This window comes from Oryx dammah, unplaced genomic scaffold (assembly GCF_014754425.2).
Source record: "Oryx dammah isolate SB20612 unplaced genomic scaffold, SCBI_Odam_1.1 HiC_scaffold_14, whole genome shotgun sequence".
In the NCBI taxonomy this organism is placed as follows: Eukaryota; Metazoa; Chordata; class Mammalia; order Artiodactyla; family Bovidae; genus Oryx; species Oryx dammah.
In genome coordinates, this window is record NW_024070198.1 from 13490726 (window position 1) to 13506238 (window position 15513).

The 15513-nt window shown below is 39.4% G+C and overlaps 2 protein-coding genes across 2 annotated transcripts in view; one reads left to right on the plus strand and one right to left on the minus strand.

Moving 5' to 3' along the window:
- Positions 1 to 268: 268 nt before the first annotated feature.
- LOC120873695 (60S ribosomal protein L32-like) lies at positions 269 to 785 on the minus strand. The gene has a single exon (XM_040254528.1). It carries the CDS (start codon positions 735 to 737, stop codon positions 330 to 332), a length of 408 nt encoding a protein of 135 aa, XP_040110462.1. The 5' UTR covers positions 738 to 785; the 3' UTR covers positions 269 to 329.
- A 6296-nt stretch (positions 786 to 7081) lies between these two features.
- The window catches only part of KIF11 (kinesin family member 11), a 42066-nt gene continuing 33634 nt past the window's right edge, over positions 7082 to 15513 (plus strand). Inside the window, exons 1-6 of the mRNA XM_040254529.1 lie at positions 7082 to 7454; positions 12252 to 12384; positions 12611 to 12708; positions 12796 to 12874; positions 13952 to 14137; positions 14257 to 14381. Coding sequence (XP_040110463.1) covers positions 7378 to 7454; positions 12252 to 12384; positions 12611 to 12708; positions 12796 to 12874; positions 13952 to 14137; positions 14257 to 14381 — 698 coding nt within the window. The 5' untranslated portion in view covers positions 7082 to 7377. The remainder of the gene's footprint in view (positions 7455 to 12251; positions 12385 to 12610; positions 12709 to 12795; positions 12875 to 13951; positions 14138 to 14256; positions 14382 to 15513) is intronic.

Here is a 15513-nt window from a genome sequence, read left to right on the forward strand (position 1 = left end):
TTCTTTGCATTGATCACTGAGGAAGGCTTTCTTATCTCTTCTTGCTATTCTTTGGAACTCTGCATTCAGATGCTTGTATTTTTCCTTTTCTCCTTTGCTTTTCACTTCTCTTCTTTTCACAGCTATTTGTAAGGCCTCCCCAGACAGCCTTTTTGCTTTTTGCATTTCCTCCCCCAAACCCTGGCCAACACTGAGCTTTTTACTGGCTCTACAGTTTTGCCTTTCCAGAATGTCATATAGTTGGAATTATTCAGTGTGAAGCTTTTTCTTTCTTTTTTTTTCGGGTTTCATGCTTTTATTACCACAAACAAAATGTGCACACAGGCTGTCTATTCATTTTCCTCGCTGTGCAGCCTGGCATTGTGATTGGTGATTCTGATGGCCAGCTGAGCTGCTCTTTCCACAATGGCCTTGCGGTTCTTGGAGGAGACGTTGTGAGCAATCTCAGCACAGTAAGATTTGCTGCACGTCAGCAGCACCTCAAGCTCCTTGACGTTGTGGACCAGGAACTTCCGGAAGCCGCTGGGCAGCATGTGCTTGGTTTTCTTGTTGCTCCCGTAACCGATATTGGGCATCAAGATCTGGCCCTTGAATCTTCTGCTCACCCTGTTGTCAGTACCTCTGGGTTTCCGCCAGTTCCGCTTGATTTTGACATATCGGTCTGACTGATGCCGGATGAACTTCTTGGTCCTCTTTTTGACGATCTTGGGCTTCACGAGGGGTCTGAGGGCGACCATGATGCCGAGTCAGAGATGGCTGCCACCTCCGTAGGCAGCGCCAAGGAAGAGAGAGGACTGAAGCTTTTTCAAATTGGTTTCTTTCTTTTAGAAACACATTTTAAAATTTCCTGCATGTCTTCTTACGGCTTGATAGCTCATTTCTTTTTACCACTGAACAGTATTAACTTCTTTGGATATAGCAGTTATGAAAAGGACATCTTGTCAGCTTTTAAGTTCTGACAATTTTGAATAAACCTGGTATAAACATCCACTTGCAGGTTTCTGTGCAGATGTAAGTTTTCAGTGTTTTTGGGTATATACAGTCATCCATCAGTTCTCACAGGTGTTGGTCCCAGGACTCTCATGGATATAAAAATCTGTAGATGTTCACATTCTTTATACAAAGTGGTATGATATAGGTGGTCCTCCATATCAACGGGTTTCACATCCTTGGATTCAACAAACCACGGATCAAAAATCAATCTACAAGGAATTCCCTCGTGGTCCAGTGGTTAGGACTCCACTCTTTCACTGTCAGGGGATCGGATTCAGTCCTGGTTGGGGAACTAGAATCCCACCAGCTGTGTAGTGCAGCCAAAAAGACAAAAAAAAAAAACAAAAATCGATCTACATCTGTGATCCCCAACAAATTCTGATTTTGTGAAGGATGTAAGTCGATGTCTAGAGTCATAGTTTTGCCAGAAGCACATTTTGTGCTTAAAAACTAATCTCTGCAGAGAAGACGCAGAAGTACTTCTGTTTCAAATACCAAAACTCATGCTGAAGAATTTTTTTACTGAGATACAATTTACATACCATACCATTTGCCATTTAAAAGTGTATAACTTAGTGGTTTCAAGTATATTAACAAGGTTGTGCAAACATCACCACTGTCTAACTCCATAATATTTTAATCACCCTCAAAAGAAACCCGATCAGCAATCATCACTCCACTATATCCTCCTCCCTGAGACCCTGGTAACCACTAATATACCTTCTGTCTTTATGGATTTTCTTATTCTGAACATTTTGAATAAATGGAATCATAGAAAATGTGGTCTTTTGTGTCCAGCTTCTTTCACGTATCATAATCTTTTCAAGGTTTATCTGTACTGAAACATCTATCAGTACTTTATTCCTGTTTATTGTAGAATAGTAAATATTCCATTGTTTAGATGTACCACATTTAAAAAAAAATCCACTCGTCAATGGATGGACATGTGGGTTGTTTCCACCTTTTTTTTTTTTATACTATTTTGAATAACACTGCAATTGAACATTTGTGTACAGTTTTATATGGACATTTGTTTTCAAATCTACTGAATGTATACCTAGAAGTGGAATTCCTGGGTCATGCAGTAACTCTATGTGTAAAGTTTTGGGGAACTGCAAGACTGTTTTGCAAAGTGGCCACACCATTTTGCATTTCTGCCAGCAATGTATGAGGATTCCAATTTCTCTACATTCTTACACTTGTTATTATTCATTTCTAAAAAATATAGCCATCATAGTATATGTGAGGTAATAGCTCCACACTGAGATTTTGAACATATTTGTGGAACAATTACTAATTGTGGACAAAATACTGATTGTAGAACAAATATTGATTATTTTAATCAGTGAAAGAGCTTTTCAAAGCCCAACATTGTTATTTCTGAAGAGATTAGTGAGAATGTAATTAATGAATAATCATTATCTCCTACTCTGGCCATGTTTTATGACTTCTCACAAGCATCTAACTCAAGTTATACAACCCAGACAATTACACAAATATTAGATAATTATGTTTGTGATGAATATAAATAGGTTATACAGTAAAACCACTGACAGCTAGAGAGTCCCATATGGCAGCTCACAGAAAGAGAAATCTACTTTTGATAGAAAACAGACTATAGCTACATTTAATCTTATCTGGGATCTTTGTATTTGCTAACCAAAGCTCTTTAAAAAATCCATTAGAATATAAATTCAGATTCCTCATGAGCACTAAGACATTTAACAGAACAACATCAGAATAAATAAGGGACTTTTATGATATCCTTCCTGTGGTAGGTTGAATAACTATACCCCTGAAGATATTCACATCCTAATTCTTTTGAATGTCACCTTGTGAAACAAAAAGACAGAAGGAGATTTGACATAGAGGAGAAAGCATGGAAGTACTGGAGTGAGGTACCACAAGCAACAGAAAGCTAGCAGCCACCAGAAGGCTGGAAGGCACAAGAAACAGATTCTCCCTGGAAAGCCTCCAGCAAGAGTCTGGCCCTACTGACAGCTTGATTTTGACCCAGTGAAACTCTGTTCAGACTTCTGGCCTCTAGAACTGTGAAAGAATGCTTTTGTTCTAAAACCAACAAGTTTGCTGTGAATTGTTACAGCAGCTGTAGGAAGCTAATACACTCCCTCAAAAAACAAAAAAACTTGACATAAAAGTACTTAGAATCTGGAATTCTATGTATAATTTACCTAGAAATCACAAGTCAGAGTAGAATAAAAACATTTTCAGACAAGCAAGTTCTCAAAAAATTTATCTCCTCTGTACTGTTTCTCAGGAAGTTACGGGAGTAAATAAGAGAGTAAACCAAGAAAGTGTACACACATCAGATCCAGAAACATGATCTCCAATATGCTGCTCAGCATGGCCAAAACAACAGCAACAACAAAAACAACCAAGGGAAACCCTTGGATGGCAGCAGAGAGTAATCAGCTCTGTTTGAAACTGATAGATTTCTAATGTGACTGAACTAGTGGAAAGTTTTACTGAGAGGATATAGGAAGAATTAAGAAAGCAAGGAAAGCTAATCAAACAAAATTGGGCAACGATTAACTTCAGGATAGGCAAAAAGCAAAGGAAACATAATCTCGCTAGATTGAAATGCTCAGCTCTGAATAGGCATATAAGCTAAATACAGGTCTTTGATTTAAGAAAAATTATAATATTGAATGTATGGCAAAGGGAAAGCAGAGGGGATGGTAAGATTCTATCTTTTGTTAAGAGGAAGTCAATAAATAACGTTGAAAATTGATTAATCAAAAGGTAATAGTATATACAAATTCTTTATAGAAATGAAATATGTGTAAATGATACAAAAGTAGTTAAGTTGAAAGTAGTTATTTCTGACATGGAGGTCTGGGATGAGATAAGGCAGGAAAATAGCTTTGTTGTTGTTGTTGTTATAAGCCTTTTAGAAAGTATTTAACTTTTAAAATAATGTCCATGTTTTACTTTCAGAAATATAAAATTCAATTAAAAATAATTTTTACAGGATATATACAGGCTCTTGAAAGAGAAAATATCAGGACAAGCACAAGGCCAATGATATTACTTTGGTAGAATTTACGTTAACTATTCTTAAGAGTATTAAAAATAATTTCTAAACATGGGCAAATTTTCAAGAGAGAGGCATTGATTCGTCTGAGTAGGTTGAGCTCTACAGTGTAAAATAACCTGCCTAGTGTAACAAAACTCTCACAAATGTCTGTAAGACCCCAGCCATCTCCATTAGGTTTAGTCTTGAGGGCAGGAACTACAATTCAACCTATTTCTACAATGCCTGGCTCATAACAAGCAACTCAATTAGCGTATGGTGAAAATGGGGTGCAGGAACACTAACCACACGGACCACATGAATAACCGAGGTGAATTAGGCGAGGCAGATAGCAGTTAACAATCAGGGAGGGCTCAGAATGAATATAAATTTATATTGTTACTTATTAGATGTAGACTATAGAAAATATGCTAACTTGGCTTCTTTTTCATAAAATAGTGAGAAATACTAGTTTCTGCTTCAAAAAGTTGTCCTGAAGATTAAATAAGATGGTGCACACGAAGTATTTCATGGTCTGACGCATGAGAACCCTAGATAAATGTCAGCTATAACTATTACCAAATGGAGACTCTTTAACTTCATGTGTCAACTCAAGTGACTGCTAGTGTAAACACTGGTTTTGTTTTTGGCCATGCAGGGCAGCTTGTGGGAACTTAGTTCCGGGACCAGGTATCTAACCAGGCCTCAGTGGTAGAAATGCCCAGTCCCAACTATTGGACCACCAAGGAATTCCCTAAATATTGTTTAGATGTCTACCTTTTGAACTGTGGTGTTGGAGAAGACTCTTGAGAGTCCCTTGGACTGCAAGGAGATCCAACCAGTCCATCCTAAAGGAGATCAGTCCTGGGTGTTCTTTGGAAGGAATGATGCTAAAGCTGAAACTCCAGTACTTTGGCCACCTCATGCGAAGAGTTGACTCATTGGAAAAGACTCTGATGCTGGGAGGGATTGGGGGCAGGAGGAGAAGGGAATGACCGAGGATGAGACCTCTGGATGGCATCACCGACTCGATGGACATGAGTTTGGGTACACTCTGGGAGTTGGTGATGGACAGGGAGGCTTGGCGTGCTGTGATTCGCAAAGCGGGTCGCAAAGAGTTGGACATGACTGAGCGACTGAACTGAACTGAAGAAATGGCCAATGCTAGAGGGACTCTGACTCTCTGTATCCTTAGGAGCAGGAAATAATCCCTCACAGGAAAGGTGCACTCCGAGCATCTGGCAGTAAAAGGACACCCTCTGGCCAGAGACAGGTAATTCAGGCAAGAAGCCTAGTAAAACAAATCTTGTTACTTTAATTTGCTACCCAAAACCTAAACTGTTTAGATTCTTCACTAATTGAGCACTCAAAACTAAGTTTCTTTGTCTTGTCAATTTTTCACAAATTTATTGCTTCTTTGTCTAAAATTATAAGCTGCCTGCTTTGCCACTTCCTAGGTCCCATTTCTATGAGAACTCCCTCTGTTCCAATTAAAATTTAGGTTGTCTTTTTTCTCCTGTTAACCTGTATTGTGTCAATTTCATCATTAGTCCAGCAATAAGAACTCAAAATAGTTTACCTTCCCTAAAAATTTCTCCCTTCTTGACAAGGGCCGTACAGGACATTGTAAGAAGCTTGGGTTTTATCCCAAGTACAATGAAAAGCTAATATAAGGCTAAAAAGTACACAAAGAGCATGATCTGTTCTGTTCTTTAAAAGTGCCTTCCCTTTGCTAAGCAAGAGATGGGAATGGAAAAGAACATAAGTAGGGAAACCTGTTAAGGAGGTTTATTAAGGACAGTTATTCAGGGTGGAGATAAAAGAGACTTGGACTAGAGTGGCAGGCAGAAGTGATAAAACCAACAGGTCTGCATTGGACAAGGAGAACAAAGGAATCAAAAGTCTGGTGTCTAAACCAGAAAGATCAGGGTGGACGTAAGGGGGGTGAGGGTGAAGAGTTTCATTTTGGATAGGTTCATTTAGATGCTGGTGAGCCATCTAAGAGGAGATATCAGACAACTGGCTATGCAGGATAAGATGACCATTTCCATCTAAGCTGTAGATGTGTCGATTCCTTGGGGGAAGAAGGCAAGTTAATAAGCAGAGGAACACTTTAGGAGGCCTGCGAAATTTCCACCCCATCTGGCCATCATCACATCAGAAACTACAAAAATATTTAGGTTCCTGTGGGCTAAGGATGGTCCCAAAGCGAAGTTCCCAGAGCCGAGTATAGCACAGCCCCATGATTCTTTATTTCCTGGGTCTGCGACCCACATCTAATCTGGTCGAGTAACCGTAAACACTGCCAAAACGCCCAAAGTACTTCTGCGGAAGCCGGCGGTCACTGAGCGGCAGAGGAGCTGGGTAGCGTTGCCTGCCGGGAGTTGTAGGCTGACGGCCGTGGGCGTTTGCGCAACCTCCTTGAGATGCCTGTGGGATTCTGCGCCACGTAGATTGAATCTGCAACAGCTACTGCAGGACCGTGGTTGGAAAACGCAAATCTGACCTTGCTTTCTTGCTTGGAATCATTCGGCGAGGACGAGTTCTCATCAGTCAAAGAATAAATTAATAGTCCTAAAGTAGCATTCAGTTCTTTTTTCCAACCCGGGTCTCCTGCATTGTAGGCAGACACTTTACCATCTGAGCTACCAGGGAAGCTCTTTTTAGGGCTAATTATTTCCTAATTATTCTTCAAGACGATTAAAGGGGCTTGCTTCGGAACTCTCTTTTCTGTGCTTCCACAGCACTATGTTACAATTCTCTAATATCATTTACCATAACGGCTAGGTTTCCCGAGCGCTTACATGGTCGTTCTAGTCTAAATTATTTACCCTCACCAGTGAGACAGTTGCTATCAGTCCCATGCTGCAGATGAGGAAACTCTGGCCTAAAGACGTTCTGTAATTTAAGCAAGACCACGTCGAAGTGTGACACTACTCACGGGGAGTCTCCCACAAGAGTACGCGTTCCAGGGTGCCACCACGAGACCAGCTATTTACCTTCCCGCGGGCCACGGCCCGGGGGCGGGGGTCTGGTGACGACACCGCGTCCCATGGTGCTTTGCGCGCCAGCGCTGCCATTGGCCCGGCCAGTCGGCTCCTTTTTCAAATTGAGGCGCCGAGTCGTTGCTCGGTTTCCTGGGCTTCGGGCGGAGACTAGGTTTGGGATTCCAGGGCTCCGGCGGGTGCGGGGCAGACGCCGCGGTCAGTCACGGTGGCCGTGACTGGTGGATAGCAGTTTCCGCGGGCACGCCAGCACCCGGCAGGGGAGGAGAGCACCTAGGTCCGCGCCGGCCGCCCAGCCGCTCCACGCCCCACGGCGAGTCAGTGACCCGGCCTTAGGGGACAGTCATGGCGTCTCAGCCGAATTCATCGGCGAAGAAGAAGGATGAAAAGGGGAAGAACATCCAGGTGGTGGTGAGATGCAGGTAGGGCGAGCTTGCAGGGTTCCGAGCCCTGGGCTTTGCTGCCGGGCTCCTTCCTGCGCGGTCCGAGGAGAGGGATTTTGTTGGTAATTTTCTGAAGGAACCAGACCTTCCTGTTCTTAGTTTCCTGCCTTCTGTTCGAGAAAATGACACCAGGTTACTGTGAGGAGTAAATTAGTATTTTTGGTTTTTGTTTTTTTTTTCAGAAGAAAGGATATTTGTATCTGAGTTTATAGTTTAAACTGCTATTGAAGAGAAGTTCGTCGCTGTTCTTTAGTGAAAGGTGTTTTGTTTTTTTAAAATACTGTCGACAAAGATTTAGGTGTCATTATGCCACTCCTTGCAGTTGATCAGTTTGGAAACGACTGCACACCTATTAAACAGATGTTTTAGCACTTAAGTTGTTGTTACCATCCTCTCCATCATCTCGAAAAAAGTAATCATTTACCTCTTCACTTTGTTCTAGAAGCAATATTTTCTTAATCCTTAGTAAACAAATAAACATCTTTGTTTTTAAGATTTAAGTTGTAGAATGAGTTTATATTTTAAAAAATCAAGGAGACAACTGAAGTTGTGCTACATTTTCCAGTGGGTGGGTGAAGGTGTTCATTCAGCTTTCTCCTGATTAGTTTCCGCATCATTTCCCAGCTTTAAAATGCACTAGGAGTGGAAGAACATACTTGTACAATGTATTGCTTAACTAAATATTGGATTGATTTGGCTTTTTAGATGCCCTACATAGTTTGCTGGTATATGTGTATTTTGTGTCTCTGTTTTTGTTGCTGTGATATTAAAAACTACCAACTCTAGAAACTTTTTTGTAAATCCAAACGTATTCTAAAATTAAAAGGTTATTTTAAAAGTGTATTAACAAACTTTCTTAGGTTATTGCCTACACAGCTTTGGTGGCTTGAGTTGTATATATCAAAGGTAATAGCTAACTCTAAAGTAGGTGCCCGAGAAGACACTTGGTGGTAATCCGAAGTCAAGCCAATTACCAATTGCACTCTGGGGCCTCTGTTAATAGTTACTTGTCTCGAAGATTAAAAAAACCAGCTCATATTCAAATACAAACTTTTATATGATTTTGATCATTTAATTACTTCAGGCAATATTACCTTTTCTGTGTGGCTTTATTTTCTTTAATTTCATTTTTATTGTTAAAAAATCGGTCAGACCTATAAAAAATTATAAAGAATATAACAAGCCTGTATGTTTAGAAACAGAAGAATTATTACAGCTAGAATCCCACTGTATCCCTCCGCATCCCTTTCTTCTACAAGAGTTGAACATTATCCTGAATTTCATGTTTATCACCTCCATACATTTAAAGCTTTAACTTAAAAGAGATTTCTTTTATCGCTAATGAAAAGTGCTTAGTGTCCAATGTTTACAATAATTTCAGTACAAAGAGATGTTTTTCTTTTCAGATTAGCCTTTTCTTTTTCAAAGAAAAAGATTTCTGTTCTTGGTGTGGTGGTGGTGGTGGTGGTGTGTGTGTGTGTGTGTGTGTGTGTGTGTGTGTGTGTGCTCAGTTGTGTCCTAATCTTTGCGACCCCATTGTCTGTAGCCCACCAGGCTCCTCTATTCATGGGATTTCCCAGGCTAGAATCCTGGAGTGGGTTGCCTTTTCCTTCTCTAGGGGATCTTCCTGACCCAGGTATTGAACCTGTGTCTCTGCTGTCTCCTGCCTTGGCAGGTGGATTCTTTACCACTGCTCCACCTGGGAAGCCCAATGTGTCCTTGCTGCTGCTGCTGCTGCTAAGTCGATTCAGTCATGTCCGACTTGGTGCAACCCCATAGACAGCATGCCCACCAGGCGCCGCCCCCCCCCCCCCCCATTCCTGGGATTCTCCAGGCAAGAACACTGGAGTGGGTTACCATTTCCTAACTTTACTAAATAACTTATGCTCTTGAGGGTTATCAAATCTTTTCTCACAGGGCCCAGATAGTAAATATTTTAGGCTTTTCAGATTACATGTGGTTTCTGTCATATAATCTTGTCTGATTTTTTTCCCCCCAGTTTTAAACTTTTAATGGCAACAGTTTTTGATAACCTAAGAGATCAACCTGAGGGGTTCCTTAGTAGCTCAGTTGGTAAAGAATCTGCCTACAAGGCAGGAGACCTGGGTTTGATCCCTGGGTCTGGAAGATCCTCTGGAGAAGGAAATGGCAACCCAGCCCAGTATTCTTGCCTGGAGAATCTCATGGACAGAGGAGCCTGGCAGGCTATAGTCCGTGGGGTCGCAAGAGTTGGACACGACTTAGCAACTAAACCACCAAGAGATCAGCAAAATTTTAAGAGAGATGACTTCAGTTTTTGATTACAATGAATGCAATCTTTATGATAACCTAAGAAATCAGCAAAATTTTAAGAGATGACTTCATTTTTTGATTACAATGAATACAATCTTCATGATGTTCTTTACTTGTACAGTAGCTATATGAATATTTATGGAGTGAATGAATGAATTTAGTGGACAGGACTGTTTTTTTTAATCCTCAGTCTTTCTTTACCATTTTGGTTGTTTGAATTTTAATATGACTGTAGTGAAAGCATTAGTGTTAGTCGCTCAGTTGTGTATGACTCTTCGCGGCTGTATAGACTGTAGCCCGCCAGGCCCCTCTGTTCATGGAAATCTCCCAGCAAGAATACTCTAGTGAGTAGCCATTCCCTTCTTCAGGGTATCTTCCCCACCCAGAAATTGAACCCGGGTCTCCTGCATTGCAGGCAGATTCTTTACTGTCTGTACCACCAGGGAAGGCCAACTACAGTTGATGGTTTTGCTGGTGTCATCAGCAGCAACCTTGCAATTTCTAATTAAAGAAGTCTGGATAGGAAAATAGTTGGTTGACAGTACTCTTTATTGCAGTATAAGCAGTCCCTAAAGCTCCTTTGTGAAAGCTTTGATAACTTTTAGGAATGTGTGATTTGTGGGAATTTCTACTACTTTCCGAAAACAACTTGAATGGTATTCATTTGGTAACTTAATCACACATCCAGACAAGAGATTAGACCAATTGGAAAAGCTTTAACCACAGGAGAGCAATTCTGCATACTGTGACTTTTGTGCATTGTTAGGTTTCAGTACATTTAACAAATGATAGCAGGACAAGATAGTACTTGGAAGTTACTGAGTTAGATTTCTCAGGATCACAAATGTGGTTTTCAAACATGGGGGTGGGGCATGCCAGAGGACTTTGAGGTATCCTTAACATAAATAGCGGTTTGGTTAGTCTAGTGATGAGGGGAAAGATAACTTCCCTATTTGGCATTTCCTGTCACAGTATGTGATAATGAATGGGAAAAGTGAACTCAGGGCAAGAATACCTCTCCCTTTGGCTCAGATTTGTGTTAAGTATGTCAGTATCTTATGGATGCTACTCTGTGGACTGTGGTTCTTTTTAGCTTTCCTTTCTGTTCCCCTAAGGATGACATTTATTAAGCAGTGTAATATAACAGATATTATTAATATTTCAGTGTCTGCTAAGCAGAGTAGTAGATGCTTGGGAAACAGTAAATTACGTAGGACTTGTTTCCCTACATTTTGAGGTTGGTACTATTACCAACCTTTAAATTTTCAAATGAGACAGACACAAAGGGTTCCATTGCCCAGGCAGACTGGATGAAGAGTCCTCATTCTACTGTAATGCCCAAGGAGGCATTTATCTTACTTCACATGGAGTCTTTCCCATCAGGCCTCCTCTGTCCTGCTCTGTCCTAATCAAGGCCCCATTAAGTTTCTGCTGTAAGTTCCTACAGCACCTTTTACTTTTACTAAACATCATCTCTCTTACAATCACTTGTTTTATGTTCCCCTCTGGACCTCAGTGTCTTGAGGAAAAACTGAATTAACACGTGTGAAACACTTGGAACTGTGAGTACCTGGCATGTAGTAAGTGCTCTATATATTAGTCATTATTTTAATCTATTTTTATTTTGTGCCAGTTATCCCTTGGCAGGTTAATATTTTGGATGCAAATTTGGCATGTTCTTTCTAATACATCATAACCTAACTTGGCCGGATTCCAGGAACAGTGGAAATAAAATTCTGAAAAATAAGTTTCACCTTTTTTACAAATTCTCTTAGCGTCTACTCCGAGAACCTGTCAGAATTGTACATATCTTTCAAAGCTTTTTAAACTAATTTTATTTCTGGCGGTTGAAACCCTTAAAATTCTGCTGTCTGCATTAGCAGTGTCATTTAGGCCCCATTTAATCTCTGTCACCAACAGTGTGGTTAAAACTTCCCATTGTTCTTGTCTGAGATATTAACAAAAATGTCATCAGTAACCTGATAACTAAGAGTTCTTAATTCTTAAGTGAACTTACTTACAAAACAGACTCACAGACTTAGAGAACGAACTTAGGGTTGCTGGGGAGAAGGGATAGTTAGGGAGTTGGGGATCGACATGGACACACTGCTATATTTAAAATGGATAACCACAAAAACATAGGACTCTGCTTAATGTTAAGTGGCAGCCTGGATAGGAGAGGAGTTTGGTGGAGAACGGATACATTTATATGTATGGCTGCGGAGAAGGCGATGGCACCCCACTCCAGTACTCTTGCCTGGAAAATCCCATGGGTGGAGGAGCCTGGTGGGCTGCTGTCTATGGATGGGGTCGCACAGAGTCGGACACGACTGAAGCGACTTAGCAGCATATGTATGGCTGAGTCCCTTAGCTGTTTACCTGAAACTATAACAACAGTTTTAATTGGTTATATATACCCCAATACAAAATAAAAAGTAAAAAAAAAAAAAGTTCTTGAATAACCTTGTGTGTTTCATTTTACAGACCATTTAATTTGGCAGAGCGGAAAGCTAACGCCCATTCGGTAGTAGAATGTGATCATGTGCGGAAAGAAGTTAGCATTCGAACTGGAGGACTGGCGGACAAAAGCTCAAGGAAAACATACACTTTTGATATGGTACTTACTTCCTAAAGTGCTGCTACTTCTTATTATCCACTAATGTAAAATTATCCTAGTATGTATATTTTCTGTAGGTTCTGGTGTAGTTAGAAATTTCAGTTGATCCTTTGAGTTGTCAAATGGTTTCTAGTGGGCTGGATAAGTTAATATATTAAAAACAATTATTAAGGAAATTTTGAATTTTTTTTTTTTTTTCAAGAAATGCCTTTTGTTTTTTGGCTAGGTTTTTGGAGCAAATACTAAACAAATTGACGTTTACCGAAGCGTTGTTTGTCCAATTCTGGATGAAGTTATTATGGGCTATAATTGCACTATTTTTGCGTGAGTGAAACACTTTTCAAATTGATGAAAAGTTTTAGATGCATGTAATCATTTATTTTTGCTTAACACTTCTGTTAATTTTGACAGATATGGCCAAACCGGCACTGGAAAAACCTTTACAATGGAAGGTGAAAGGTCCCCTAATGAAGAGTATACTTGGGAGGAGGTATTTATTGTTTATATCAGACTTCTGTCTCTAAAGTGGCTCAAGTGCAGCTGAATAAAACTTGGTTGGATGCCTCTGTCTGAAATAGATCAGAGTACCATGTCAAATGTGAATTTAGGATGAACTACTAGTATAATGATATTAAAGTGTATGTAATGGCTTCTGTTTAAGAAACAAAGTCTTCCTGGGAGAGAGAGGAGCAATTCATATGGTACAGTTAGATGATGAGAGAAGGGTCTCTTTGGGACAGAGAGTTGGAGCAGATTATTGTGGGAAAGTGGAATGTGAGTAGGACTGGAAGAGGAGGGCTTTGCAGTGAGGGAGTGAGTCTTGTAAAGTTAGCACAACCACAGGAGCAGTTTGGTACTTTATTAATGATGACTTTGAGTATGAAATTAAGGTCACTGTATTGCTGAAGATTATAGAAAGCACATAGTACATTTCACAAAGAAATGTGTTTAAACCTAAATGAGTTTAATGACTGATATTTTCCAAATTACCAACATTTAGGTAAATCCTTTCTTCTAGTGGTTGGGGCATTAACTTACTTTATGCATGGGTAATAGTGTTATGGAATTGTAATCATAGAAAATATGGACTAGGCTTAAAGCACAGTTTCAAAATTTAGAGTCATAAGTTTTATTAAGGATAATTAGATATTTGAGAAACAACTTTGTTTTATGTCAGAATTAGGGAATATACTGTTAGATGAGCCACTTTTCTGATTAAAAGAATGGTACTATGTTCTCATGAGAAAAGTTGGAGAGGATTATTGAACTTGGCTTTATAAGGAACTTGATTCGGTTGGTTTCTATATAATGCTCAGGCATGAACTAGCTGACTGGAATGACAGATTTGTGGAAGGTGTAAGGAAGAATAATTGCTATTGAACAGATTGTTGTAAATGGCTTATAAATGATTTGGCTTCTCTAACATTAGTTTATTTAAAATTTTTTTTAAACCTGTTTTGACATATTTATGTTTAAATGTATTATAAAGGAGGCCCTTGTTATATATGTCTTTTAACTATTGCAGTAAATGGTATTCTTTAAGTCTTTATTAATATTATAATTTCAGGATCCTTTGGCTGGTATAATTCCACGTACTCTTCATCAAATTTTTGAGAAACTTACTGATAATGGTACTGAATTTTCAGTGAAAGTGTCGCTATTGGAAATCTATAATGAAGAGCTCTTTGATCTCCTTAATCCGTCTTCTGATGTTTCTGAGAGACTGCAGATGTTTGATGATCCTCGTAACAAGGTAACTTGAGTCTTTGACAGTGAAATGTCTCCAAATGTTAATGTGTGATATTTTGAGAAATATATATATATGTTTTCTTTTTAACCAATTTAATGGGTGCTCTTCTGATATTTGGTCAGAGGGGAGTGATAATCAAAGGTTTAGAGGAAATTACAGTACACAACAAGGATGAAGTCTATCAAATTTTGGAGAAGGGGGCAGCGAAAAGGACAACCGCAGCAACTTTGATGAACGCCTACTCTAGGTAAGAAAGCCCTTGTTTCCCCCGCTGCTTCATTTTGTTTTCAAGAGGAATATCCAAACTTGGGAAATCAGATTGGGGCGTGTCAAGGGAGGTGAGTCACACACCTAGATTGTGTGCTGGATTGCTTGCCTTAGCAGTTGGCTTGAGGTTTATAAGGAGAGCACCAAGATTGGGAGAATGTTGAAAGGAGGACAAAGACAAGTTGAACTTGAGCAGAATTATTGTTTTTTTAAGTAGATTTCTTTTCCCAAATGAAATTATACATGGGAGCCCTGATTAAAATGTGGCTGGGGTAGTTGATTTGGCAGTGGGATACTCAGGGGGCTTACCTCCTCAGCCTTCAGGAGACTTGCCCTGAGTACTTTTCTGGAGCCCCTAAGGATACTTGGAATACAGTTTGAAAATCCCTTATTTGAGTAAAGATTAGAAGAAAACCAAATGGCCTGTTTTTTTTTCCCCCCAGCTTAATCGAGGTATAAAGGGCAAAATTTTTTATTTTTTTAGGTTGTACAACATGACTTCTTTCTTCTCAGATGGCTTCACTTTAATGTAGGAAGACACATGATCACTAACAGAATACACATGATCACTAATACAGGCTTTCAAGGGGAGAAAGTCATATTTGATAGTATCCCTTATAAGATGAATCCCAGATTCTACAAATGCACTTTACCAAATCGGAGGTGATTTTTTTTTTTGCTTGTCTTTGAAGGAAACAACAGAATGTAGTTGAAAGAGTTGTAGATTAGGAGTTAGGTATTTGTGCTTAGTTCCAGTTCTGCAGTTAACTAAATATGTTACTTCAGGTAGTTAAACTTACCTGAATATCATTTTCCCTGAACTGCAAAATTACTTTGAGGTCTTGCTCTCTTATAGTTGCTCTCTTATAGTCGGACATTCTACAGTATGTTATAGCAATTATAATTGTAGCTCTATATAAATATGTGTGTATTTAAAGAAAGAAGAAAAATAGCATAACATGAAAGTAATCAGTATCATGGAATTATGAGTGATTTTATAATTTAAATTAAATTTCCTATAATAGCTTTCCATTAAAAATGGAGTTATAAACAAATCATAGAATGAAGTTTCCATTTGAATTAAATGTTTGCTTTATAACTTAACTTGATTT

Bases quoted from the DNA above. Each gene is read 5' to 3' on its own strand.
- LOC120873695 (XM_040254528.1), bottom strand. From the start codon at position 737: ATGGTCGCCCTCAGACCCCTCGTGAAGCCCAAGATCGTCAAAAAGAGG.